Here is a 27,992-nt window from a genome sequence, read left to right on the forward strand (position 1 = left end):
TTCTCTCTTAGTAAATTAACCCATAGGAGAATTATTTATTGTAGTGCTTTGCAATCTGTATTATTAGTATCCTGCTGGGAAGTAATCAATGATATTGACTCAAGATACCAGAAAATTGACTCATTTTTTTCTAATGATGCTGGTTAACCACTTAAGGTCCGACTCCAACCTATAGCAGTTTTACTGCTACAGGGCTGCACCTGTGCACTGGATTACATATATATACGTGATCTGACACTTCCGGGTAGGGGCACGCATGCACCCCACCGGCGGCTCGCTTTCACTGTGATTAGCCATGCACCCACCGATTGTTGTAAACAAGGCAGACGTTCTCACAGGAGGGAAGGGATGGAATTTGTGTCTCTGCAAAGCAGGGAATAAATTCCATCTTTTCCCCTAGTAAAAGTACCTAACACAGTATAGTAAAACACTGGCTAGGCACGCAGTTAACACTTTGATCTCCCCTGATGTTAACCCCTTACCAGCCAGTGTCATTAGTATAGTGACAGTGCATATTTTTTAGCACTGATCACTGTATTAGTGTCACTGGTCCCCAAAAAGTGTCAGTTAGTGTCAGAATGTCCTTCACAATATCGCAGTCCCGCTATAAGTCGCTGATCGCTGCCATTACTAGTAAAAATAAATAAATAAATAAAAATATCCCATAGTTTGTAGACTATATAACTTTTGCGCAAACCAATCAATATACGCTTATTGGTATTTTTGTATGCCACAAATATGTAGCAGAATACATATTGACCTAAATTTATGAAGAATTTAGAGTTTTTCAATTTTTTTTATGGAATATGTTTTATAGCAGAAAGTAAAAAATATTAGTGATGCACCAAAGCTTCGGCCACCGAAAAGTATTAGCAGAAAATAGGTTTTTCAGCGTTGTGCCTTAAAAAAAAAAGTGCTGTTAATGGCTGCCCAAAATGCTCACGATTTTACAGCGATTTTGCCGTGATTTTACTGCGATTTTACCTTGCTTACGGTATGTTTTTCATAGGTCATGTGACTCACAAAATGCATCAAAACCGTGTTTTTGATGCGTTCTTGCTGCGTTTTCAATAGTGAGATGCGGTTTTGATGCGGTTTGCCAAATATGCACCAAAAATGCAGCAAGCCGGATTTTAAACACCATAGGAGGTTTAATGTAGAAAAATGTAAAATAATGCATTAGGGTGGCAAAAATATGAATGCAATCTATACACTGGGGGGAGAACCTCTAAGGGAATCTAGGATGGAAAAGGACCTGGGGGTCCTAGTAGATGATAGACTCAGCAGTGGCATGCCATGCCAAGCTGCTGCTAACAAAGCAAACAGAATATTGGCATGCAATAAAAAGGGGATTAACTCCAGAGATAAAATGTTAATTCTCCTGCTCTACAAGACTCTGGTCCGGCCGCACCCGGAGTATGCTGTCCAGTTCTGGGCACCAGTCCTCAGGAAGGATGTACTGGAAATGGAGCGAGTACAAAGAAGGGCAACAAAACTAATAAAGGGTCTGGAGGATATTGGTTATGAAGAAAGGTTGCGAGCACTGAACTTATTCTCTCTGGAGAAGAGATGCTTGAGAGGGGATATGATTTCAATGTACAAATACCGTACTGGTGATCCCACAATAGGGATAAAACTTTTCCGCGGAAGGGAGTTTAATAAGACACGCAGCCATTCACTAAAATTAGAAGAGAAGCGCTTTAACCTTAAACTGCGTAGAGGGTTCTTTACTGTAAGAGCGGTAAGGATGTGGAATTCCCTTCCACAGGCGGCATTTTTAGCAGGGGGGCATCAATAATTTCAAAAAACTATTAGATAAGCACCTGAAAGACCACAACATGCAGAGATATACAATGTAATACTGACATATAATCACACACATAGGTTGGACTTGATGGACTTGTGTCTTTTTTTCAACCTTGCCTACTATGTAACTTCAAAAGGTGCCGATAATGGCCGACAATAGTTTTTTATTCATGATATTAATTAAAAGGCCAAACATAATACAATTACTTATAAAAATATATATATTTTTTTAAAACTGTCAATTTCGTTTTCAGTTTCGACCACGAGCATCCTAAATTTGAACCTGAAAAAAGTAGAGGTGATGAAATAACACCAAAGGAAAGCTCTATTTGTGGGGGAAAAAAAGACGTTTTCTTTAGGTACAGAATTGCATGACCGCGCAATTGTCAGTTAAATTAACGCAGCAATGTATCGCAAAAAACGGCCTGTTCTCGAAGGGGGGTAAATTTTCTGGAGGTCAAGTGGTTAATTGGGTAACCCAAGATACAGACTGTCATACTAAAAACTGAATATACAGATACAATGCTTATTTAAGAGTTAGGTTTGTATTTCTGTCCATTCAGTACTGAAATTTACACAAAAATGCCACACAGCATAGGTCTATCTGATAGGGGAGTGAACATGATCTTTCACATACAGGTCTCCTCCTCCACCATGTGACTGGGTAGTAGAAAGAGTAGCAGGCGCAGCACACTTGTGAGTTCATCTCGTTGTCACTCTCTCCTCCAATCAATGTGCACCTTGCACTTCAGCACACTTAATTGGCTCCTTGTGCTGCTTCTCATTCACATTCTCTGAGCTCTGCTGTACATGGACTGCAAGAGAGTTATACAAAGTCAAAATTAGACTGCTTGCATTAAAATGTAAATTTGATCATGTATTAATGAATACAGTGCTACATTAACGTGTGCCTTTTAAATCTGCGAGTTCAGCTTTAAAATAAAATGTTTAAGAGCCCTTGCACACTGGGGCGGGGGCGGCGTCGGCGGTAAAACGCCGCTATTATTAGCGGCGTTTTACCGTCGGTATTTGGCCGCTAGCGGGGCGGTTTTACCCCCCGCTAGCGGCCGAGAAAGGGTTAAATACCACCGCAAAGCGCCTCTGCAGAGGCGCTTTGCCGGCGGTATAGCCGCGCCGTCCCATTGATTTCAATGGGCAGGAGCGGTAAAGAAGCGGTATACACTCCGCTCCTTCACCGCTCCGAAGATGCTGCTGGCAGGACTTTTTTTACCGTCCTGCCAGCGCCCCGCTCCATTGTGAAAGCCCTCGGGGCTTTCACACTGGATACACAGCGGCGGCACTTTCAGGTCGGTTTGCAGGCGCTATTATTAGCGCAATAGCGCCTGCAAACCGCCCCAGTGTGCTCTTAAACACACTGATAAAGGTTTTCTTTGAGAATTAATATGAAAATGAATTGTCTGGAGAAAACTGAAAAGATGTATTAGCCGCTCAATAGTTGAATATTCTTTTGAATATAAGTATACTTGTCTTCTGAGAAATGCAGAACATTGCCAAGAGTTTGGTGTGGCTGCACCGCACTGACTACTACCCCTATCCATAATTCTATGGAAAGACGCAAGACTGACGGGAAACTCAATATTCTCCCCGCTGTGTCTTGACTAGTCATTCGGTGTCAGTGATTCCTAGCACCTCGATCAGATAAGATATGAGACAGTAATGCATTATCATTGCTATGTAAACAGGAACCTTGGGAACACATTCCTGTGTTATTTCCATAGAAATTAATACATATTGGTTCAGTACAGATACAGTATCTCACAAAAGTTAGTACACCCCCACATTTTTGTAAATATTTTATTATATCTTTTCATGTGACAACACTGAAGAAATTACACTTTGCTACAATGTAAAGTAGTGAGTGTACAGCTTGTATAACAGTGTAAATTTGCTGTCCCCTCAAAATAACTCAACACACAGCCATTAATGTCTAAACCGCTGGCAACAAAAGTGAGTACACCCCTAAGTGAAAATGTCCAAACTGGGCCCAAAGTGTCAATATTTTGTGTGGCCACCATTATATTCCAGCACTGCCTTAACCCTCTTGGGCATGGAGTTCACCAGAGCTTCACAGGTTGTCACTGGAGTCCTCTTCCACTCCTTCATGATGACATCACGGAGCTGGTGGATGTTAGAGACCTTGCGCTCCTCCACCTTCCATTTGAGGATGCCCCACAGATGCTCAATAGGGTTTAGGTCTGGAGACATGCTTGGCCAGTCCATCACCTTTACCCTCAGCTTCTTTAGTAAGGCAGTGGTCATCTTGGAGGTGTGTTTGGGGTCGTTATCATGTTGGAATACTGCCCTGCGGCCCAGTCTTTGAAGGGAGGGGATCATGCTCTGCTTCAGTATTTCACAGTACGTGCATCCGAACCAAGCCGCTGCTCTGTGTGTTCATTCACACACAGAGCTGCGGCTCTGCCCCACCCCCTTTCTCTCCTCACTGGCTCACTGGCTGTGATTGACAGCAGCGAGAGCCCATGGCTCTGGCTGCTGTATCAGCAAATATGGAGGGAGGGTCCCCAGTGAGACTGGGCTCTCGTGCACATCGCTGGATCGAGGTGGGGCTCTGGTAAGTATTAGGAATGCAAGAAGTTAAAAAGCCTTGAACCTTTAGAACTGTTTAAGGATTGGTAAGCTGCGATATATAAATTTTTTTTGTTTTGGGTTTAATAATGATTAAGGAATATAACTTTAGGATTGTTTAAAAAACATTTTCTTTGAGGTTTTCATTTTTAATTGGTTATATATAAATATTGTAGCAGATAGTCATATTGAACAGGGCTAAAGCAGGCCATACACATATATAGATATCTTTTGTTCAGCCTACAGGCTGGACAAAAGCAATGCAACAGATCCTCTGATCTCCCTGGCCACCTATGATATTCTGACAGCCGGCGTCTTACATAATACTTGAATTGTTAGGGTAGTTTATTGGCTGCAGTCGCTGTTCAGCTGACAATTTCCTACCTGGCTCCTTCGATCTTCAGAAGTTTGTCAGGCTGGATGGTGCCACCAGGGCCACCCGCAGATTATATTGATGGCGGTAACCAATCAGAATCCAACTGATCCGTCCTGGAAGCACTGGGGAAGAAGAGATAGAAGAGCGGGAATTTCACATATCCGGACTGCTAAAGTGGCTGCAGGGCAAACCCAGAGGTATGTACAACGAGGACTTGGGGTGGGGGGTTGGTGCTCAGTGTTAGCTCACCTTTATATTTTTCTGTAAAGGTGAATTAACCCTTTATTAGTATGTAACCAACTACAGCTAGCTATACCATGACCTAGATAAAACAGAACCTTCCTAGACATTATGAACACAATGAAGTGAGAATTAGAAAACATGTTAAATATAATTGTGTGTGTTACCTTTTCTTCTTCCATGTAACTAGAATGTTATCTTTATGTTGTCCGTACATGAGGAGTTAAATACACCAAAAAAGGATCAAAGCTTCTTGAAATTGATTGTATTAAACCATTGTTTTGATCTTTGAATAATTATTTTCATTAAAAAAGAATTATACTATACCAGTAGAAAAACGTAAATCAAATTGGACTGAATTAGACTTTTTTATCTGTCAAATGATCATTTGAAACTTTCATATCTATGATCACATTAATGATAAATAGTTATTCATTGTTATGTGTGAGGGTACCATTTGAGTCTGCAATTTGACTCCTATTTAACTAATTACATATTTATCTTTATTCTCTGCCAGACATACATTGGCAATGTGGTTATATCTGTAAACCCCTACAAGCAACTTACCATCTACACCCCTGAGAAGATAGAGGAGTACAGGAACAGCGTTATGTACCAGCTGAAGCCACATATGTAAGTGGGTTAAAGGGAAATTAACATGGTTAAATGAAACTTCAGCTTTGCTCAAGAAACAGAACACTTGTTAACATGTATCCTTGTAGCTATCTTCCCAGACGTTATTGTTTCTTATCATGTTCCACTCACACACAGGATGTACCTTGCCCCAAGGCCATCGTGAACCAAGCTACAGGACCTGCTAGATGAAGGTCAAGGGTGGAAAAGTTCCTCTTTTTGTCCCCAATGTACCCTGGTATTTCAGCCCTGCAGTTGGCTCTCTATCTCTTTCAGCACAGCTCTACATCTTGGCTACCCAGGGGTGCCCTGCTCCCATACTTCAACTACATAGGGCTCCAACCACAGCTGGTATATAAAGGGGCAACTACATTGTCACTACAGGAGGGGCTACCAATAATGGGCCACTAACACATGCCAACATGTTGCCCTAACTGTCGATCATAATGATTCCCAATTACTTCCTGATAAGAGATTTTAATTCTTCTTTGCTCTGGGAAAAAACATTGCCTGGATTTGAGATATAAAATTCTGTATATAAATATAAGTCATATGTCAGTTGCGATTCTAAGAATGTTTTCTATCCAAAAGGATATATGCTTTTAGGAAACTAACCCCTCCTCAAGTGATCAAGTACTAACAGATACTTCCAGGGCTGGTACAAGAATTTTCGACACCCTAGGCAAAACCTCATTTTGCCGCCCCCTTGTCAATGCCCCTGGCTCCACCTCCTTTGCCCTGCCCTTGTAACATGTGACCCTACCTGACCATTACACTGACCTACTTGACACATACACTGACCCACCTACCTGACACATACACTGACCTACCTACGTGACACATACACTGATCTACCTACCTGACACATACACTGACCCACCTACCTGACACATACACTGACCCACCTACCTTATACATACACTGACCTACCTACCTGACACATACACTGACCCACCTACCTGACACATACACTGACCTACCTACCTGACTCATACACTGACCCACATGACTCCTATTTCCTGCACTACCCACCTCCCATCCCCCACACACAGCTCGATGTATATGGGGAGGATCCATCCTCCTCCTTACCTCTGCGCTTCTTTGACCATCACATCTGGGCTCTCCTCAGCACTGGGCGGGCAGCATTGTTTAGGTGTCCCTGCCAGCGCCACCATCCAGCCGCTCCATGGTGTCCCCACCAGCCGGGAGGTCAGCTAACAGACGCTGCACCTCTCAATGCTTCCATCTCCACCGAGCCCTGCCCCTGCACTCACACAGACACGCAGCGCCGCACCAGAGGGACAGGCTGGAGCAAAGGAGTCCCGGAGCTGTGAGATATTCTTGTGTGAGGAGATGTGACAGCTGGGCGCTCAGCGGGACACATTGGGGTTTTGGCAACATGCAGTGGATGCGTTCCCAAGAAAGCTGGCCCGGCATGGAATAGGGGCGAGCTCACACATGCCTGGAGTGTCACAGGGACAGAGGCCATGGCTGTGCCCTAGGTGGTAGTGCGCCCTAGGCGGCTGCCTACTTCGCCTAGTGGTAGCGCTGGCCCTGGATACTTCATCCAGTATTGCATACAATTTACATTCTCCAGTACTCCACATCCTTCATTCACTTTTTGCACTCTATTATAACCTTAAAAACACATATAATCAAACTTATTATTAAAGGACAACTAAAGTATGACACTGTAAACAAGCACCGAATTTAGTAACTATGTGATGCTCAGACCATAAAATTAACAAAAACGTCCTTTACCGCCCTCGACTTAGCCAAACTCTTCCTCATATGTGTCTCACGTGCTCCCCCTCTCAGACACTGCAGCTAACAATGAGACGGTTCCAGCAACAGAGACATTGCTGCCAACCCAGAAAGCAGTGGTCAGGAAGAGATGTAACAAGGTTCTGTCTGACAAATTACAGTGTTGTGAATTAGTAGTGACAATGCTGATAGACACACCCCCATCAACATCTCTTCATCCCACAAGCAGAAACAGCCTACATGAAAGGTGCAACTCTGCTCTGAATCCAGAAGCAGCGCAGCATTGTTGTCACACCATCACATAAAGCTGCATTAGGTAGACTTTACTGGAAGTCTCAACAGGTATTTGTCAGACTTTGCAGGGGCAATACAGTAAAAAAAAAAGCTGTAAATGCAGATGAATTTGTAATCAAGTGCAGCAGCACATATTTTATTTTAAGGGAAGGCTATATCAGGACTTTTCCAGAGCCTCTCTTATCCCCTGGAACTCTCCACTTCAATCTGTCCAGTTATTTCCTACTCTGCCTACTGCTAGGCAATCCCTGAAAACTCATCTCTTCAGGAAAGCCTACTATCCTTATTTCATCTAACAACTGAACCTTTTATTTCTTCCATCAGCACATCCCTCACAGTTATTGCCTTTTGTTCAACTTGCCCCTCCCTATTAGATTGTAAGCTCTCAGGAGGAGGGCCTTACTAAATCCTAGTACACACGGGCCGAACATCTGGTGACATCGGCCGTTTCAATGAAAACCGGCCAACATTTGGCCAGTTTGTATGGCAGCTGGTCCGAAGCTGACTGTTTGGCCGGCTTCTGTCGGACGTGCATGCTGGAAAACCAGCAGCCTACCGACTCACGATCAGCGCTCTCAGCCAATGACTGAGAGCGCTGACTGGAGTGTCCTGAGAGGGGGAGGTGTCCCCCTGTCAGAACACAATAGCTCAACAGGAGAGATCTCGGTACTAACATCGGATAGTTAGTACAGCGGCTTCAACCTGAGCTACCAGTTTTTCGTTTAATTTTGAACAAAAAAAAAAAACTGATATTGTGTACTAGGCTTAACACTCTTGCATTGCATCATATTGTAATTGTAATGTCTCAATTTTAATGTAAAGCTCTGTACAAACTGTTGGCACTATCTTGTATAATAATAATAATTTCTGTTGTAGTAAACCAAGGGCCACACCCCAATGATGCCACTTCTCATAAAACTTTATTCATGTGCTCTCCATAAGTAAGCCTGTAAGGGTGAATACGTCAAATGGAGGCAGTTCTCAGGCAGGGACTTCCAATGTGACATCATGGGTTTGCTACAGTGGCAGTGCTTGGAACAGGGATAGGCTTACTTGGTGTGCACCTGATATACCCACAACCGGTGGGAAAAGATGAGTGGAGCATTGAAGCAGCAGAGGCTAAAGTCCTACTTTAAAAACAAGGACTTTAGTTCATGCATAGAAGTCCCAAATAATTAAGTTATAATGATTATTATTTACCTTAACATCCAATAGTTTGAGAGACAGTGGGGTAGATTTACTAAATCTGATGCAGCTGTGCATGGTAGCCAATCGGTTTCTAACTTCATCTCATGGTTTCTATGCAGAACTGCACCAGATTTTACACTCTGCGGTTTTAGTAAATAAACCTCAGTGAGAGCAGTCATGTAGCTGAAAGGGACAGTCATGGCAAATAAAGCATCCCTTACTGGCCTCTATCATCTTCTCCTTCCGGGGTACTTCTGGGTGCCGGGTTTTTAGCCACTTGATTGGCTGCTGGGGTATGACGACATCCAATGCATGCACATGGGAGTCAGTCATTCTAGCACAGCCGCATTCGCGCAGTTCAGTGAACATTCAATAGAGGACTGCTAGCAGGCAGGTAAGTGTGTGTTATTGCAGAAGAGACATTGGATGTCTCTTCTGCAATAAAGAGCTGCTTGCTCACAGTTTAGGTTTAGCTCTGCTTTAATTAGTCAGCAATAGCAGCTTTCATATATCTCTGACCGGGTTTCTTTTAACCTTTACCTCCCGTGTTCCTGTGTATGGGGTATACTCAAGGGAAGTCTTCACAATAATGTGAAGGCTACCAGATGACCTCATTCTAAAGGTAACAATACAGGCTGTATTTGGTCTAGTTGGTCTGAAGGAAACTGCACCATCTTGTCCTATTGTAGGCTGACTGCCAAAAGAAACAATTTTTTAAAGCAAGTTAATTTTTAAAAATTTACACAAGAAGGATTGCACATAATTAGGCTAAAGTTATCATAAGTCAGCGTATACTATAACCCTTACCCTGTCTATAAGGTATTTTATATACTTGCTTATTGGGTAAGTATAGGCCGATGTAAAACTTCATGCTGCAGTCAGCAAGGAAAGGAGAAGGGTAGAGAGACACATTCCCTGGATTGTTTCAAAGTACACAAATGATAAGCAAATTCCAATCAATAGTCATGATTATCAGTTTGTTATAGCAGAAAACTTTTATAATCAGAAATGTTACATAAACTTTAGTGGAAAAACCACTCCAGTTCATGTGTGTTCTTCTGGTTGCTGTGGAGTTTGCTACTCACACTCACCACCCATCAGCTATTTGAGGCCCCCAATACAAGTATGTCCAAAACTATTTCCAATTTCCAGTGTTGGGCAATGCCAGCCATGGACACCCTCTGCGAGGTTATAATTCCATGAAGACCTTTCAAGTATTATACAATGAAATATATTTTACTTATTAACTAGTTGTAATGGAAGATATTAAAAATGTGCCAATAGGCTTACACACACACTAATTCAGGATGTGATATCATCCATGAAAGGTAAATATGCCATTAGACATCACAAAGTGATCAACTTAGCAAATATTTAATATGAACGGTGCTCATCACCATCACTTTTCCATCAGTTTATTTTTGCAAAAGTGCCTTTCCTTATAGCTACAGGTATAACATAACCATACCCACAGTATAGTAACTATAATTAATTTTACATACGTTAATTAGCAGCCTCATGGGATTCCTGACTTGTGCTATATTTATCTTTTCAGCAGTCACGTTCACCTATTTATGCTAAAAGGAAATATGATATACCAAAGAGATGGCTGAAGCAACATGATTGATGTATTCTGTATAATGCACTTCATGTACAGTCTCTAAGAAAGAAAAGAAACTACACTCTTAAGGCCCCTTTCACCAATGCTGTCCGTTTGTCCGTTTTTCATCTATCGGATGATGGATGAAAAAACGGACATCAATGCATCTCTATGGAAAAACGGATATAAATGGATGATCCGTCAACATCCGTTTTTTGAAACTGATGGAAGTTTAATCTTACTTCCGTTGAAAAAACGGATCAGACAAAAAACGGATGTAAACTGACAGACCGTCTGTTTTCCATCTATTTTTGCATTGGTAGTGGATGTAAAATAACTGATGAAAAACTGATGGGCAGCTGATGAAAAACTGATAAAAAAAACTGATGAAAAACTGATAAAAAAACTGATGAAAAACTGTTGAGCAGCTAATGAATTCCAATATCAATGCAGTTTGGTATATTCTTTATAATATACCTACAGACTTATGTCCCGTACACACGGTCGGATTTTCCGACGAAAAATGTGTGATAGGACCTTGTTGTCGGAAATTCCGACCGTGTGTAGGCTCCATCACACATTTTCCATTGGATTTTCCGACACACAAAGTTTGAGAGCAGGCTATAAAATTTTCCGACAACAAAATCCGTTGTCGGAATTTCCGATCGTGTGTACACAAATCCGACACACAAAGTGCCACGCATGCTCAAAATAAATAAAGGGATGAAAGCTATTGGCTACTGCCCCGTTTATAGTCCCGACGTACGTGTTTTGTACGTGCACTGGTCAGCACCTCCTGGGGGTCACTCCACAACTTTCTCAGGCATGGGTCCTCAGAGGGAGGAAGAAAAAAGCTCCCATAGTGTAGTAAATAAAATTGAGTTTTAATAAAAATAAATAAATTAAAATCAGTAGCTTCCCATGCACAATATGGGATAGCTTAAAACAATAGCAGATCTGGTCTGTAGGAGAAGCCAGTCCGCAGCGTGCGTACCACCTGCATTCCAGGCTTCTTACTTCCGTAGCAGAGATGACATCAAAGCGTAGCCCCGTCTTTTACGCGTTTCGTCATTGGACGTTTCTCAAAAGCGGCGGTGTGTGGAACATTATAATATTTCTAATTTGCACGTTTATGTATGGGACTTCACTATTTAGTATTGGTTTATTTTTCCACCTCACCTATAACTACAGTTTTGGTCATTTTTTAACTAATATTGTCATTTTGGCCTCTCAAGTTTACATCACCAGTTTATTATATATGTTTATTTTTTGTATCATGTGTTTAGTTTGACACTCAATTATATCTGTCTGACCACTTACTATATATATTTTGGGTCCATTTTAGATATATATGCACCAGCACTTTTTTCATATCCACTTTGATGTGCACACATATATATATATATCTACCCCTATTGGGATAGGCTCTCCCCTCCTTTTATAGGGTGGGCATACAGCTAACTATCCCCATACCTTACAGGGTAGCGCCACTCACCCCATCTTTTATTTAAATGGCCAGATCTGGCCCCTGGGCTGCATTTTAGAGACGACCTCTCTATACCAAACACATGACAGGCACATGCAGCATACCATCTCTCCTACAGACAGAGATTTGGGCACTTGATTGGTTCCCTTGCCAAGCTCATACTTTTAGCATGTGCATTGATGCAGGCCATAGACTACTTACTCCTGCCCATCGTACTGGGAGGAGGCCCGTGTCTTACTTGTGGTCCAGGCTGGAAAGTTAATCCCAACACTTGGAGCCCATGTTATATTGGGAGCCCAACTCACCTGACGCTTTGTACCTGAGGGGGTCATCTCTCATTGCTAGTCGGGTGACTCTGTTCCTCCACCCACCATCCTCTCTGTGGTCGACCAGGTTTACACTAATCATATCAGAATCTTACAGCTATTCAAGGAGATATCTGACTGGATCACATATATTAGGTATTGTCAGAAGAGAGGGGAGAAAATCCAAAATATGTGACCAGAATGATTGTATTATGGGGCATGTCACACCATATGAAAAAAAGGTTCTGTCAGCAGCCACATCTGTGACACGTAGGTGTAGGGATTTTCCCCATTTTAATGATGGTGTATAATAGAGACGATGTGTAGTGGTACCGCCGTAGGAGCTGCTGAGTGTAGTAGTCTGCCTGTCACCCTGCCCAGCCAGGCACATACTTTTCACTCGCTCAGAGGCAAGAAGGCAGTTCTTGCACTTGTTTTTATGTTTTATTGAGGGGAATTTAACTTGGATAGGGATGAGATCCCCAAGTAATGAAAAGTTAATATTGGGACTACTATGTACATCACAGTATATACAATCTCCTCTTCTCCTCCTGCACTTCCTTGCTTGCAGAGTATCACTCCTCACTCCTCCAGGACATCACTTCCTTGCTTGCACTCTCCGGGCTACTGTAGACCAGACACTGTCTCAGCCAGGCCACAAGCAGATGCCCTTCACAGGCAGGGACCGTGGGCCCCTATGGTGTAGCAAAATAGCGAGTTCCAGAGCTAGCCATCCCTGTGGCTACTGCTCCCAGTACCACCTCTTCAGGCACTGCCAGCCCTCCTGGCTGCAGCTGCCCCTTTCCAATGCCCGTGCCACCACCATACTCCAGCCTAGCTCTGTACCCATTCCAAACTGCTGCATCTCAGTCCTCTCAGGCATTGCCTCCCAGTCCTCCTGACGGTGTGAAGACTCACCAGCCCTCCTGGCTGTCTCTGTAGAACTCCTGGAGACTTTCCCGGCAGTGTTCTCCCGCTGTCCTCTCTTGCTCCTTCTGTACCTCCTGTCCAGGACACCTCTGTGGCTTGTAAGAGGGTCCCGTCTGCACCCGAGCCCAGGGCCAAGGTCACCCCCCCCCCAGACTGGGGAGCTCCCTCAAAGGCCCCGACAGTGTAACACTCCATCTCCATCTTCCACCTGATAAAACGCCTCCCCAGCTGGGCCAACCTTGGGCACTTAAGGAGGCCTACCCCCTGCCAATCCAGATTGGGGACTGGTCAGGGCTCCCTAGAACACCCCAGGCGGCTCCACCTCCGCTCTCCACCTCTCTTTCCAGAAAGTGCCAGAAGATTCTGGAAAAAATAGGAGGTCCTGGTGACACCACATTTTTTACAAAAAAAAAACTGCACTATTCTTCTAGCACACTAGAGGGTGCTACAGATGTAAATATTTTAGTAGAATAAATTTGTTTCTGGAGGAGATGAAACTGGAGTGTTTTTTTTTTTTTTTTTTAACGCAATGCTATATCAGTGAATATTCCACACCTTTGTGCTGGGAGGAAGAGGTGTAGTACTATTTTAATATTATTAGCTGTGGTTGAAATTCTTGCTACCATTCCAGCAGTGAAGAAGGAAGGTTGGTGTGACCACTGATAAGCACAGCTCTTCGCTCCCAGGTAATATAAAGGTAAATCCACTTCCTCTTCTGGATGAAACGCCCAGGATAAAGGAATAATTTTGCCTTGGTCTTGTGGTTGCTGTTGAATTACTAGGTTTCTGGCATATTGCTCAGGATAAAGGGGCACATGAGGCTTACCAGTTAACGTTTACTGTCTCAGCCAATGGCTAAATCCATTAGAGCGTCCATTACCTGCTGTCTCACACAGTCTAAGTGCTCAGAAACTGCAATGTCAATCTATAACATTCTCAGCATAATTTTATTGTGATGTCTGGCCAGCATTGTCTGCCCTCATACCCCTGTGAATAGATAGGAAGTTGCTGATGGCTCAGAAATTAACTCAACATTTGCCAAACAAGCTAGTGTAGACTTTTAAGCACAGCTGGACACATAGAAGGCGTAGAGTAATGTACTGTAGATATCCAGTCATTCAGACTCCTACAATAGCTAACTGATTTTTAAAGTAAAACTAAAGGCAAAACATTCTTCCATTAGGGAGATTCACCCTCTCTATTTGTCTTGTTTATCATCAAAAGTTAAAGTAAAAGAAAATCCCAAATGTTGGGTTTTCCCTAAAAATAAAATAGAGGGGAAATCTTTCAATGGGGACACTAGTTCTAATCTAAATGCTAATTACAAAGGTATAATGAAAGCCTTAGAACCAATCATAAAAGAATGTAATTATATACACCCCAGAAATAAGCCACATACACACGGGCTGAATATCAGCCGAAATCAGCTAGTACAGTAGATACCAGCCAACAATCGGCCCCTGTGTACAGGTCCCTGTCGAACGGTATGCTGGAAAACCTGTAGCTAATCAACATCCGAACAGCACTCAGCCAATGTCTTTGAGCGCTGACCAAAGAGTTCTGGTAGTGGGGGGGAGGCTGGGCAGTAAAAACACGCAGATGAGCCGCAGTTTTAATACCCTATTCCCTGCCCACCCAAAATGTAACTATACAGCTAGACAAGGCACACTGCTTATCAGTCTCATCCATTGAGTTCAGAGGGGTAGAAACTGGCTAGGGTCAGAACAGGACGTGAGCATTTGAATGGGCAGCAAATAGAAAGAGATAAAGTAGGTTTTATTTTGAAATAAAATATAAACAAAAATAGTTCAGTGGCACGCTCTTCCTTAAATCTTCTTTCACTGGTCAAACATACGGAAGTGGCAGCCTGGATCAGGAGAACTACTGTCATAGACTGGAGGTTGTTTGTGTTCTGTTTTTACAATTAAAAATGTTAGTTACATATTTAAAATGTTATTTTATATTTTTATTTACATTTTTTTAAAATGTAATCTTTATTTATGACAGAATAAAATAATAAAGACATCAATAGCTTATCTGGCCATTTTTGAAAAGGAAGAACAAAATAAACATACTGATGGGAGCGCCGTCATGCAGTATACACCATATCAATGCAAAACAAACCTTTCCCGCTAGGGGACAAACTATACGACTGGCACACAATTTGACCAATGCTGGCATAGGCAGTATCAGGTGGCCACATATAGTTGGCCTGTCTAAACAACAGATCTTGCCCAGGGGCAAGCAGGAGCAGGGCAATGCTCACATGTGGACCCCATCTCCAAAACAAGAAGGAGGGGGGGGGGGAGATTACCACTAGAGGGAATGTGTCCTATGATAGGATAACAGGTAAATGCCACCAGTTTTCACAATTAGGATAAACATATTCAGACCAAGAACACAAAAAAAGAAAAAATAATAGAGAGGAGGGAGAAAACCTTCTCCTCCAGACACGTATTTATTCTTCCACTAGGAAAGTGTTGATGAGCACTCACACCAATGATCATTGCCGCAAAGGAAAAATAAGAGAGAAAATGGCCCATCGAATGCTAGGAGATCTAATCTAGGAGGTCTAATCAGGTGAATTGTGCTGTCCAAGGCATCATCTACGTAACGATTCAGCTAGCTCTAATAATGCGACATCCAAGATAGACGAGATATGCCCTGGATCAGAGATACGTTCTAGCCACAGTGTCCATATGTAATTAAAATGTTCCCTTGTACCTCTGCAAGTTGCCACCTACTCTTCTGCTTCCTTATCTCCCGCACCTTCTGAATCCATTCCTCATGGCTTGGAACATGAGCATGCTTCCAATAAACTGGGAGCAGGCATCTAGCTGCATTCAAAAGATCACTTTTTTTAAACTGGCTAACTGGTATTGGGGTAATATGGAAGATAAAGTGCAACGGAGAGAAAGGAATACCTAGGCCCAGTATTTCCTTTATCTGTGCTTTAATGTCTTCCCAAAAGGGTCTTTTTTATTTAGATTTTTATTTGTTTTTCCTTGTTCCCACACAAAAGTGTTTGTTGTAAGATAAGGCCACCAGCTCAGACATTTGCTTCACAGGAGTGATGGCTACAAAGAGTATTACCTTGTAGCTTGAGAGTAGGGAGGAATCATTCTAATGGGTTCAAAAGGCTGCTTCTGAAGCACGGAGAGAACCAGATAAGTTCTTAATCAAGCAGTGCAAGTCTCTGAAACAAGATAGAAAGGGCAGAAACATGATCTTTGATAGTGCAGTGCTAAAAGCCATTTGCTGGTCCAGACCCAGCCATGTTTGCACCCTCCATCTCTATTTTTTTTACTTTAATTTACATATTTACATTTTTTATGTACATTTTTTACAGGTTTCAAACTTTTTATTTTTTTTTCCCTTGAAAGGTCATCCCTGCCTTTGTCAAGCAAACACAAGCAGGGCCGACAATGAAAACTGAGTGCTACCTTAGGCCAGAAGGAAGTTCTAGGTTGTGGGCGGGGCTTAGGCACCCTATTGGGGGACACTAAAATTACACTTGCTACTTACACTTACACTTTCTAGGAGTTTGATTCCATGCATTATCCATCAGCATTAAGAGCTGGTTCACACGGGGGCGACTTGTCAGGCGACCTAGCCGCCTGACAAGTCGCCTCCTGTTCTGTACAATGGAACCGTTCTAATCGGAGCGACGCAAGTCGCTCCGACTTAGAAAAAAGGTTCCTGTACTACTTTGGGGGCGACTTGCATAGACTTCTATACAGAAGTCGTCTTGCATGTCGCCGCGGCAGTCGTGTGCAGGTCGCCTCGGGGAGGCGACCTGCAAGTCGTGCCGCTTCTAATGTGAACCGGCGCTCAGGCAAAACTCCAGATTTTGAAGTGAACCACAATGAACACAGTTAGGCCTCTAGCAATCTCAGGCTAACTGACTGTACTGTTAACCCTGTGTACACTAGACACCACTATGGTTAGAGAACACCAACTGCCACTGCCAGGTGTGCAGCATTTAGGAACTGGTGCTGCAGTGTCTGCACCAGCATCCACCAACCCAGAAATACCTGTCACCTCATTCCCAGTGACATATCCACAGTTACCAGTGGATACAGGAAATTAATCTCCCTCTGTAACTACATGCTTGCTATCTCGCTCTGTCTCTCTCTGTCTCTCTCTCTCTCTCTCTCTCTCAATGCCCCCTCTATATCTCTCCTGTGACTCTCAGGCTAGGTCTCTAAGTGCTCTGTGCCACAGGTCTGGTTCCAAAATGTGGGAAACCAACTGCTAGTGAAGGGGACAAGCACAACACCCTTCACTATCATATCAGAGTAATCATCACCCTACAATAGTCATCCATTCCCTGGCTGGTTGGCTGAATTAAGCTGAGACACATATACAGTTGTCCTACTCCCTAGCAATGGCAATGTAGCCTACACTAGACAGCAAAATACATGCTGGTCTAAAGTGCACTGTATCTACTCTAGCCTACAGTCCCCATGTTACAAGCCCCTTTGTTACAAGGCTTAAAGTGGAGGGCCACACTAAAATAAAAAATTGCATCAAAAATCTTAAAAAAAAAAAAAATTTGAAAAAAACAAAACATTTTACTTACCTGAAACCCTTGTTGCCTGGCAGTCTTCCTAATCTGCCTCTTCCTATTCCGCGGTGCTTCCTCCTCTTCGGCAAGCAGCCCCGTTGCCTTCTGGGAACTGTGTGTGTCTCAGAAAACCACGGGGCCATTCACAAAGCGCCACGCGACTCGCGCATGCGCAGTAGGAAATGGGCAGTGAAGCCGCAAGGCTCCACTGCCTGTTTACCTTCATTAAGATGGAGGCGCCAGCGGCTGATCCGATGGACGGATCGGCCTCGGGGGGCCGACATCTTGGGCTCGCTGGACAGGTAAGTGTCCTTATTAAAAGTCAGCAGCTACAGTGTTTGTAGCTGCTGATTTTTAAAAAAAAAAAAAATTGCGGCCGGAACCCCCCTTTAAGAAGAAACTTCAAACCAGGCGATAAATAGTTAACAGTAACGTTACTGAAGAAAGAACTGTTCTTATCAGGCAGTTTCCCACATGAATTCCTGTACAAGGTGCTATAGGGCACATAGAGTAATCATACCTGAATAACAGCAGAGAGTCCTTAGTGTCCTTTAGAGGCATAGTCCATGATTGGCAAATAATTCACAAGAGGTAAGACACGGTTCAATACAGTCCATGTTTGCATGTTTGGCAAAGATCCTTAAAGACAGTAAGTCCAAGATTGGTAGTTAAGCTTTCTCAGGCTCCCAGTCCCTCAGGGAGCCCTGAGTGCCCCCTCCCTAGCTGGGGACGCCATCTGGCAGCATAATGGCCTACATTTATGTTGATCAGGCATAAAATTGTTGGGAAAACCTTTTTGTTTTTTTTTGTTTTTTAACATTATTTAGAGATTTTCTTACTGTAATAAAACTAATTGGACCTGGATCACAGTAGAATGCCAAAACACCAATGCAGATGTTATTAGTAAAATCAATACATTTATTTTATATACATTTAACTAAGAAAAGACCAAAACTTTTTGTGAGCCTAGGGCAGGGGGTCGTGGGGCACCTGAGGTGTGGGCGTGCAGTGTTTTGGGTGCACTGTGGTTTCACATTTTTATTTTTAAAAGATGCAGTGAGGTATTGCAAAAAAAGGCAGCTCTTGAATGGACCGTCAGCCTGATGCCCTAATCTGAACAAGATAAAAGTCTAATCTTTGAAAAAAAAAAAAAAGGAAAAAAAGCCAATTAACAGCCGATTGACATTTGAAAAGCTAGCTTTTAATAGTTGTTGAGGACAGTTCTCGCTCTTTACAAGGATATTTGGGTGTACACATCTGTATACACTGGCAGAGCACATAGTAAAATGAAGCCCAGCACTGCAAATCCAAAGAACTCAAACAATAGTTTGTAAAAGTAGATGTAAACCCAACCACTAAAATCTCTTTTTTATTTTAATTGCTAGCTTTCATTAAAATAACGATTGGTGATATAGATAAAAGGTCCTTGTTTGGGCACTTTGTGTTATAATGTTACAATGCTCTTCCTCTGCTTCCCACAATCTAGTTTCTGTAAAACACCCCGCGACTTGCTCTCCCAGTGAAAATTACATGAGGCTGTGTGGATACACATTGGCAGGGGCGTTGCTAGGTCTACAAAAGATCTGGGGCTAGAGCCCATAGAAGTGCAGTAAAGAAAGTCATACACATGTATATAATATACGTGTGGGTGTACAGTATATATATCTCTGAGTGTGGATTCCCCCTTACATTAGGGTCCCCAGAGAGCCCCCCCACTTACATCAGGGTTCCCAGAGAGCCCACCCCCCTTACATCAGTGTCCCCAGAGCCCCCCTTACATCAGGGTCTCTAGAGAGCCTCCCTACTTACATCAGGGTCCCCAGAGCCCCCCTCATTACATCAGGGTCCCCAGAGAGCCCACCCCCTCTTACATCGGGGTCCCCAGAACCCCCCTTACATCAGGGTCCCTAGAGAGCCTCCCTACTTACATCAGAGCCTCCAGAGCCCTCCTCATTACATCAGGGTCCCCAGAGCCCCCCTCATTACATCAGGGTCCCCAGAGATCCCACCCCCTTACATCAGGGTCCTCAGAGAGCCCACCCCCCTTACATCAGGGTCCCTAGAGAGCCTTCCTACTTACATCAGGGTCCTCAGAGCCCCCCCTCCCATTACATCAGGGTCCCCAGAGATCCCATCCCCCCCTTACATCAGGGTCCCCAGAGAGCCCCAGGGCTCAGGAGTTGGCTACATAAACAATGCAGGGCTCAGCTGTGCCCATCTATGCAGCCTCACCAGTGCCCAGCAATGCAGCCTCACCAGTGCCGAGCAATGCACCCCCCCCCACTGCAGTGCCCTCTGTCCCCTGCACCCCACCACACACACTGTGTAAGTAGAACTCTTACCTTACACAGGTGTACAGCAAGCAGAGCATCTGAGATCGGCATCACAGAGCTTGATGGGGGCAGAAACTACAGAAGTTAACTTTTCACATTAACAGGCTGGTGACTCCTGCGGTTCCCGCCCCCATCCAGCCCTGTGATACTGGGCGCTCGCCACTGTCCAATGAAGGGGACAGCAGCAAAAATTTCCACGGGCCAGGTGCCCGCTTTCAACGATGGCGGGCCGGGTGCCAACCCCTGCCAAAGAGACTCGGGGCTATGGGCCCCAGATTCGGGGCTATAGCCTCAATAGCCACCCCCTAGCAACGCCTCTGCACATTGGCCAGGCACAATACATTGTTGTCACCCTTTAAAAAAAAAAAAAAAATTGCCTGTGAAAAAAACATACAAGGTCAGAGTCAGGCAGTAAAGAGGCTGGAGGACATCAGTAGCATTGAGATGTAACAAAGGAGGAAAATTAATAAAAGCCCTTCCCTTCGTCCACCCCCAAATTCTCCCAGATACACTGCATTTTGCTATCTACAGGGCTGTAACACACCTCATAAACTTTAAACTTAAACACAAGCAAACAATGTCAGCGCTCAATGGGTTAAATGAAGATAAGTCTCTCAATAGCAGTAATAGCAAGCAGGAACAAGTTTATTCAATGATGATCATGAGAACTAAATCCAAAGATCATTGCTGAGATGGTAACTGTAAAGGAGGGATATAAAATAATTAATTGAAAATAAAATGAGCCTAAGGTTTCGCTGGAGGTCCCCGGAGCAGTGAGCGGAGGAGCTGACAATATCCATTGATGGAACAGTGCAGCATGGAGGGCACCAATAATCTTGCTGCACCGAGAGATCCTGACCCGGGCGGCAGACCCGCTCACCGGCTTGGTCTGGGATGGCTGGCGTGCTGCTGAAGGAGGAGGAGAGCCGTGGCGGCGATAACGAAGACAAGCCGCTCTCCACAAGTCAGCTCGCCAACAGAATGTTTATCATGTAGGACACAGGAGTGTGTAATGCACAGGGTGCAGTGAGAAGGGCTCAGGGGTACATATTGTACAGAGTGCAGGGGTCAGGAGTGTTTAATGTACAGAACACAGGGACTGCAAAGTGCATGCAGAGCACCGTTAAAGTTGGGTCCACCAGGAATGTGGGTGAGCATAATTTACCACTTCAGCCCCAGAAGATTTGGCTGCTGAATGACCAGGCCATTTTTTGTGATTCGGCACTGTGACGCAGCACCAAAACAAAATTGACGTCTTTTTTTTCCCACAAATAGAGCTTTCTTTTGGTGGTATTTGATCACCTCTGAGGTTTTTATTTTTTGCGCTATAAACAAAGAAAGAGCGACAATTTTGAAAAAAACACAATATTTTGTACTTTTTGCTATAATAAATATCCCCATTTTTTTAAAAAAAAAGCTAATTTTTTCTCAGTTCAGGCCGATATGTATTCTTCTACATATTTTTGGTAAAATTTGGCAAGCTGTTAATGAAAACGGTTCAAAGATTAGATTACAAAATGAAAATGAAATGTTGGCTCCGAATGATGTTCTTAAAGTGGAGTTCCACCCAAAAATGGAATGGATCCCCCCCCCCCTCCGGTGTCACATTTGGCACCTTTCAGGGGGGAGGAGGGAGAAGATACCTGTCTAATACAGGTATTTGCTCCCACTTCCTGGCATAGATCACCACGGCGCTTGCGGTGACCAACGCCACTTCCGGCGCCTACACTCTCCTCCACCGCTGTATTCTGTGAGACACAGAACACAGCAGGGATCAGAGAGGACGCGCAGCGCGACTTGCGCATGCGCAGTAGGGAACCGTGCAGCTTCACTTCCTTATTCCCTTACCGAGGATGGCGGCGGCAGTAGCTGAGAGCCAAAGGACAGATCGGCTTCGACTGCCGACATTGCGGGCTCCCTGGACAGGTAAGTGTCCATATATTAAAAGTCATCAGCTGCAGTATTTGTAGCTGCTGGCTTTTAATATTTTTTTTTCAGCGGACCTCCGCTTTAAGTTTGCTTCACTGAGGTTCTGCAAAATCAACACATGGTGTTCGGTTCTGGCCAATCAGTCTGTATTGTGCTTGATTTAGAAGTTCCAATGTCTGAGATGATCAAGTATAGACAGACATTGGTTTACTGGAACTGGCCATTATGTAGTGATAATTGCATCAATACAGAGAAAAAAATAGATTCCAATAAAAAGTAAGTCCCATATTTTCATTTTACTCTGGACTGTGCTGCTGACTTTGCTGTAAATAAGATATTTCCATTAAAGCTTGATAACTCATGTGCAACATTGCACTTTTACCAGCATTTTCACCAATAGGTCTGTACAATTTGTAAAACATTCAAGTAACATATGCTTCTATCTATGAGGTGTGTGTCTAGAAGTTCGGTGAATGGTATCAGAACACAAATAAAACAGAAAATGCAAACAAATTACCTGTATTGGCCTTTATAATTATTGCCATCCTTCACAACACAGTTTTGGCAAGGTTCATAAAGCTTCTGGAAACTGTCAGCAAAGGCCTCTTTAGGAATCGATCGCAGAACCTCTGTCACACATTCTTGGATTGTCGCCATGTTGGCAAAATATGCGCCTTTCATGATTCAAGTGAGAAAACAGAAAGAGCAGGGGAGTATGGTGGACGATGGAGAACAGGTACGCCATGCTGAGTCAAGAATTGGATCACCCTGTGATGATGGTTTGCAGAAAGGATGGATCTTGGTCACAGATGGTAATGAAATCTCCAAAGGTTTCCATTCATTTTGCTTTCTGTTCGTCTGTCAGCTTGTGCAGCACAAACCAGGAACAGATCTTCGCCGATGAGGGTGCACACCGTGTCTTTGCTAATGCCCAATTCCTCCGCCATCAATCGTAGAGTCAGTCGCTAATCTCGTGCCAGCATTTGATGCACTCGCTCGATCACATCTGGGGTTCTGCTTGTCGATGGTCAAACCAAGCATGGCTCATCCTCAGTCGTTTCCTTCCCGACCTGAAAACGTTTGAACCAGTTGTAAACACATTTTCTGCTCACGGCTTCCATCCTGTACACTTGCACCAACATTTAACCACTTCCATACCGGGCCATTGTCATATGACATCCGCAGGAACGCTTTGTCCCTCTGGGTCATATGATGTCCTTGGCTTCCCGCCGGCATAGGGGGCACGCGCACACCCCCTGCGTCACCAAGAAGCCGTTGTGCATGCCCGGCGGCCTCGATGTCCGCCGGGCACATGCAATCGCTCATGACAGAGCAGGAACGTAGATCTATGTGTGTAAACACATAGATCCACGTCCTGTCAGGGGAGAGGAGACAGATTGTGTGTTCCTTGTATATAGGGACACCGATCAGTCTCCTCTTGTGTTTTTTTTCAAAACCGTCGCTCTTTTTTTGTTTATAGCGCAAAAAATAAAAACCACAGAGGTGATCAAATACCACCAAAAGTAAGCTCTATTTGCGTGGAAAAAAATTATCAAAATTTCATTTGGGTACAGTGTTGCATGACCGCGCAATTGTTATTCAAAATGTTACAGCACTGAAAGCTGAAAATTGGCCTGGGCAGGAAGGGGGTGAAAGTGCCCTGTATTGAAGTGGTTAATGGGTCTCCTTTTTCACAATTTGCAGTAGAACTTGATGTTCACTCGTTGTTCCATTGCACTGTGACCCTACCTCTCATACTGACTATGTTTGACTGCCCACAGCGGGTTTACCCTTACAGTCATGCGTACTCTCCACGCTAGGTACTGCTGCTTGACTCTCTGAATAGCCATGAGCATGCGCACGCACCTGGCCCATTTTGCCGTTGAGATTTTGGACCGTTCACTGAACTTTTTAGACACACCTTGTATATTACTGATTGACTCCCTATTTTAAAGATCTATCAGTTCTGGCGATCTGATATTGAAAGGTTAAGTTTGACAAGGATACATGTCTCTCAAGTCTAGGCTTCCCTGGTCTCTATTGAGCTTTACTGAGCCCCAGTCAGTCATCCTTACGCATTCTAATTTTTATATATATATATATATATATATATATATATATATATATATATATATATATAACAATAAAGTTGTGCTCATAAGTTTACATACCCTGGCAGAATTTATGATTTCTTGGCCATTTTTCAGAGAATATGAATGATAACACAAAAACTTTTCTTTCACTCATTGTTAGTGTTTGGCTGAAGCCATTTATTATCAATTTGCTGTGTTTACTCTTTTTAAATCATAATGAAAACAGAAACTACCCAAATGACCCTGATCAAAAGTTTACACACCCCAGTTCTTAATACCATATATTGCCCCCTTTAACATCAATGACAGCTTAAAGTCTTTTGTGATATTTGTGGATGAGGCTCTTTATCTTCTCGGATGGTAAAGCTGCCCATTCCTCTTGGCAAAAAGCCTCCAGTTCCTGTAAATTCTTGGGCTGTCTGAGATCGTTTGAGATCTCCCCATAGTGGATCAATGATATTGAGGTCAGGAGACTGAGATGGCCACTTCAGAAACTTCACTTTATTCTGCTGTATTATTGCTTCAGCCAAACACTAACCACGAGTGAAAGAAATGTTTTTGTATTATCATTCATATTCTCTGAAAATAGCCAAGAAATCATAAGTCCTGCCAGGGTATGTAAACTTATGAGCTCAACTGTGTGTGTATATATATATATATATATATATATATATATATATATATATATATATATATATAAATCCATATATATCATAACAGCTCTTGTATTGCAGTCACCATACAAATGATCATTTAGAACAAAGTATTTCTTTTAAGTGTCAACCCACCCAAAAGTGATATTTTAGGTATGGGTGGAGCTTGGTGGTCAAAGCACTGGCTTTATTTTTATTGGATACTTTGGATACTCTAGCAGTGACATTTTGCACATTCTACCATGTATAATATAAAAAAATAAAAATCAAGCAGGAACAGTAGGATCCCTGTCAGGAACCATAAACCAGATGGAGACAGAAAGTGCAGTTAAAATCACACCTTTAATGAAATTACAAAAATAACAGTACAGGAACATAGTCAAAAAACAGAAGCCAGGGTTAGGATACCAGAGAGGGTAATCAGATGTGCCGGGGTCAGAAAGCCAGAAGTCAGCATAGTTAGGAGCAAATATCAAGAACAGGAATCAGAAGGGAAGTTAGCCAGGCCAAGTCATACACAGGAGCTGAGGAAAGAACACACTAGAGATCATAGACCACGCAAGGGCAAGGAGGAAATTAGCTAAGTTGCTTAAATAGCAAAAAAGGGGCTGGCTGTGGGCTTGACTAATGAGGCGGGTTATTGGTAACCAGGTGAGTCACTGTAGCAATGAGTAGGTGGTAATTAACTGATAGCTGAGCAGCTTCTGAGCACTGAAAGAAAAGAGCTGCTTGTTAAGTAGCAGGAGCCCAGCCCTGACAGTTCCTTAGAAATGGAGGCATTTGTCAGGTCAGGTGGTTTGCATCTACCAAAAGCTGAAAAAACAAAAATGGGTGAATTAGCCCATTAAACATAATACATCACTGGACATTATATCACATGGATATTAGGTTATCCTTCATTAGTTAATTTCCTTATCAAGGGGGTAATTGGAGTTGTCATAGGGATTGTTCTATGCACGGTTTGTGGTTTCATTATGTGTTACATTCCATTACCAAAGTGATAAATTAAACCCTCCTACAGCCAAGGAAGCTGCCATCTTAGCACCTGTTTGATTGGGATTTCCATGGTGCTGCACATGTTATCAGCTATAACACCAGCTATTTGATACCTTGACCATTTTATTGAGGGCACAAGCAACTGTGATAGCAATCAATCACACCATGCCTTCAATGTAACTATTTTAGGAAACAGTTGAATCTGTGGGTTTAGTTTCACTTTAACAGATATGGATAAAAAATACCTATTCAAATTTTCATCTCAACCATTGTCAGTGCTATTTACCTTATCTCATTGGCAGTGCAAATATACCTGGATAATCAACAATCATATTGTGATATGTATCTACAACAGCTGGAACCTATGATCTAATGTTATTTACTTCTCCTTTTATTTACAGCTATGCATTGGCTGATGAGGCATACATGTGTCTGCGTGAACGTGACAGGGACCAGTGTATCCTAATCACAGGGGAGAGCGGTGCTGGAAAAACTGGTAAATACACTCTGATGAAGACAATTCATTTTTGATGTTCATATATGTAGCACTACCCCCCAAGGAGTCGCTAGTGTCCCGGGTCCCCACTGCTGTCACATAGCATTTCCTTCACACACTCCAACACAGAAAACAATCACTGGCTTGTTTTTGATGTTTTATTAGGGGTTGATAACTTGGATGAGGTAGGAAATTATGGGATGGCACGCAAAAAAATGTCCAGAACTATGAACAAAGGGCAATTCACCCTATTTATAAAAAAAAGTCCACTTTTCATTCCTCCTGCACAAACTTGATTTTCACAGTAAAGCACCTGCTGCTCACTCTTGAGGGAACTAACAGTTTTATTGTTAGCTCAGCAAAGGCCCATTACAGGCAGGAACTCGCAGTCCCTTGACAAAGTAGTGCAGTGAGCAAACAGCATGACATTCCTCTTTCTGCTTCCCCGTGGCTACTGATCCCAGCTCCACTTGCTTGCAGAAAATGCTAGTCCACCTGACTGCCACCAGCTACGCTGGCTGATCTTCCTCCAGTCCTCCTGACTGACTTTCTGCCCCTGTCCTGCCCAACTGGCACACACTTATGGAGACTTCCCAGGGCAAAGTTAGATGAAGACTTGGCATTATGCGGTCTTCAAGAGAGGCCTGCTGCAGATGGCAGCCTCTCCCCTTGTCTATCCCTGCACCATGCTGTCCTATTCACTGTTTCTCCTTGCTCCTTCCTGCTGCCTCTACGGCATGGATCCTTTCACCGCCTCCTGTGTCAGGATCCTTCCAGTCCAGCTTTTTCTGAGCACCCGGCCCAAGGTACCACCCCTCTCTGGCAGGGGTTTCCTCAAGGGCCACTGACACCCTCTCCTTAACACTCCATCTTCCACCCAACTCCCCTACTCGAATGGCCCATGTCTATTTATGGGGTTGTCTCAGTCCCCTGCCAGTCCACTTCTGGGGATTGGCTGAAGCCCAATAAATATTCACGGCAGCTCCTTCTAACCCTCTTCCTTTAGTTCTAGAAGGTTCTCTAACCGTCCAGACACCAGGGGGGAGGCACCAGAGAGCTGCCAGAATGAGTCATCCAGCCCTGGCCTGTAACCCTGACCCAGTTCAATGACCCAGGTTCAATGACTCAGAATATGTTTTTTCCTACTCTCAACACTAGTAGCACACACTAAAGGGTGCTACATATAAAATGATAATAAGGATTTGGCAGTTGAGCCTGGGGTGAGCCACTCACCATAACCAGTATACTTGTGGTCCCTTTTCATTGTTGCCCAATGCCTGTATTCAATTTTGTTTACAATCATCTTACTGTTTGGCTTCTTATAAGCTTGGTGCCAAATATGTTTCTGATCTATCTATACAATTTTTGTTTACTGTTCACATTATTTCTTAGCCCAAATACCACAGTAACATAGTAAGTACGCTTAAAACAAAGGGCAGAGTTTAACAAGTTCAACCTAATTTTCATTGTGATACTGCTTTCATTGTGGATCTATAAAAAGGCGAAATGCAACCTAGTAATTCACACTATTCTTGCCTTAGCTATTACTTTTTAATCCAACCAGTCATTTGGTCAGCCTTTGGAATTGTTGCCTAAGAGTGACTGCTGTTAAGCTAGCAGCTGACCCTTTAAAAAAAAATACAATAATGAACCAAAGTAAGCAATTTCCTGTCTTTAAGCCAGTTTCATATATATATAC

General features: G+C 43.3%; 1 protein-coding gene across 2 annotated transcripts in view; it reads left to right on the top strand.

The window, feature by feature from the left end:
- Positions 1-27,992, top strand: part of MYO1A (myosin IA) — a 153,148-nt gene that overhangs the window by 54,100 nt on the left and 71,056 nt on the right. For both annotated transcript variants that reach the window (XM_073613838.1, XM_073613839.1), the window contains exons 3-4: positions 5,544-5,659; positions 26,199-26,293. In XM_073613838.1, coding sequence (XP_073469939.1) covers positions 5,544-5,659; positions 26,199-26,293 — 211 coding nt within the window. The remainder of the gene's footprint in view (positions 1-5,543; positions 5,660-26,198; positions 26,294-27,992) is intronic.

This window comes from Aquarana catesbeiana, linkage group LG02 (assembly GCF_042186555.1).
Source record: "Aquarana catesbeiana isolate 2022-GZ linkage group LG02, ASM4218655v1, whole genome shotgun sequence".
NCBI lineage: Eukaryota > Metazoa > Chordata > Amphibia > Anura > Ranidae > Aquarana > Aquarana catesbeiana.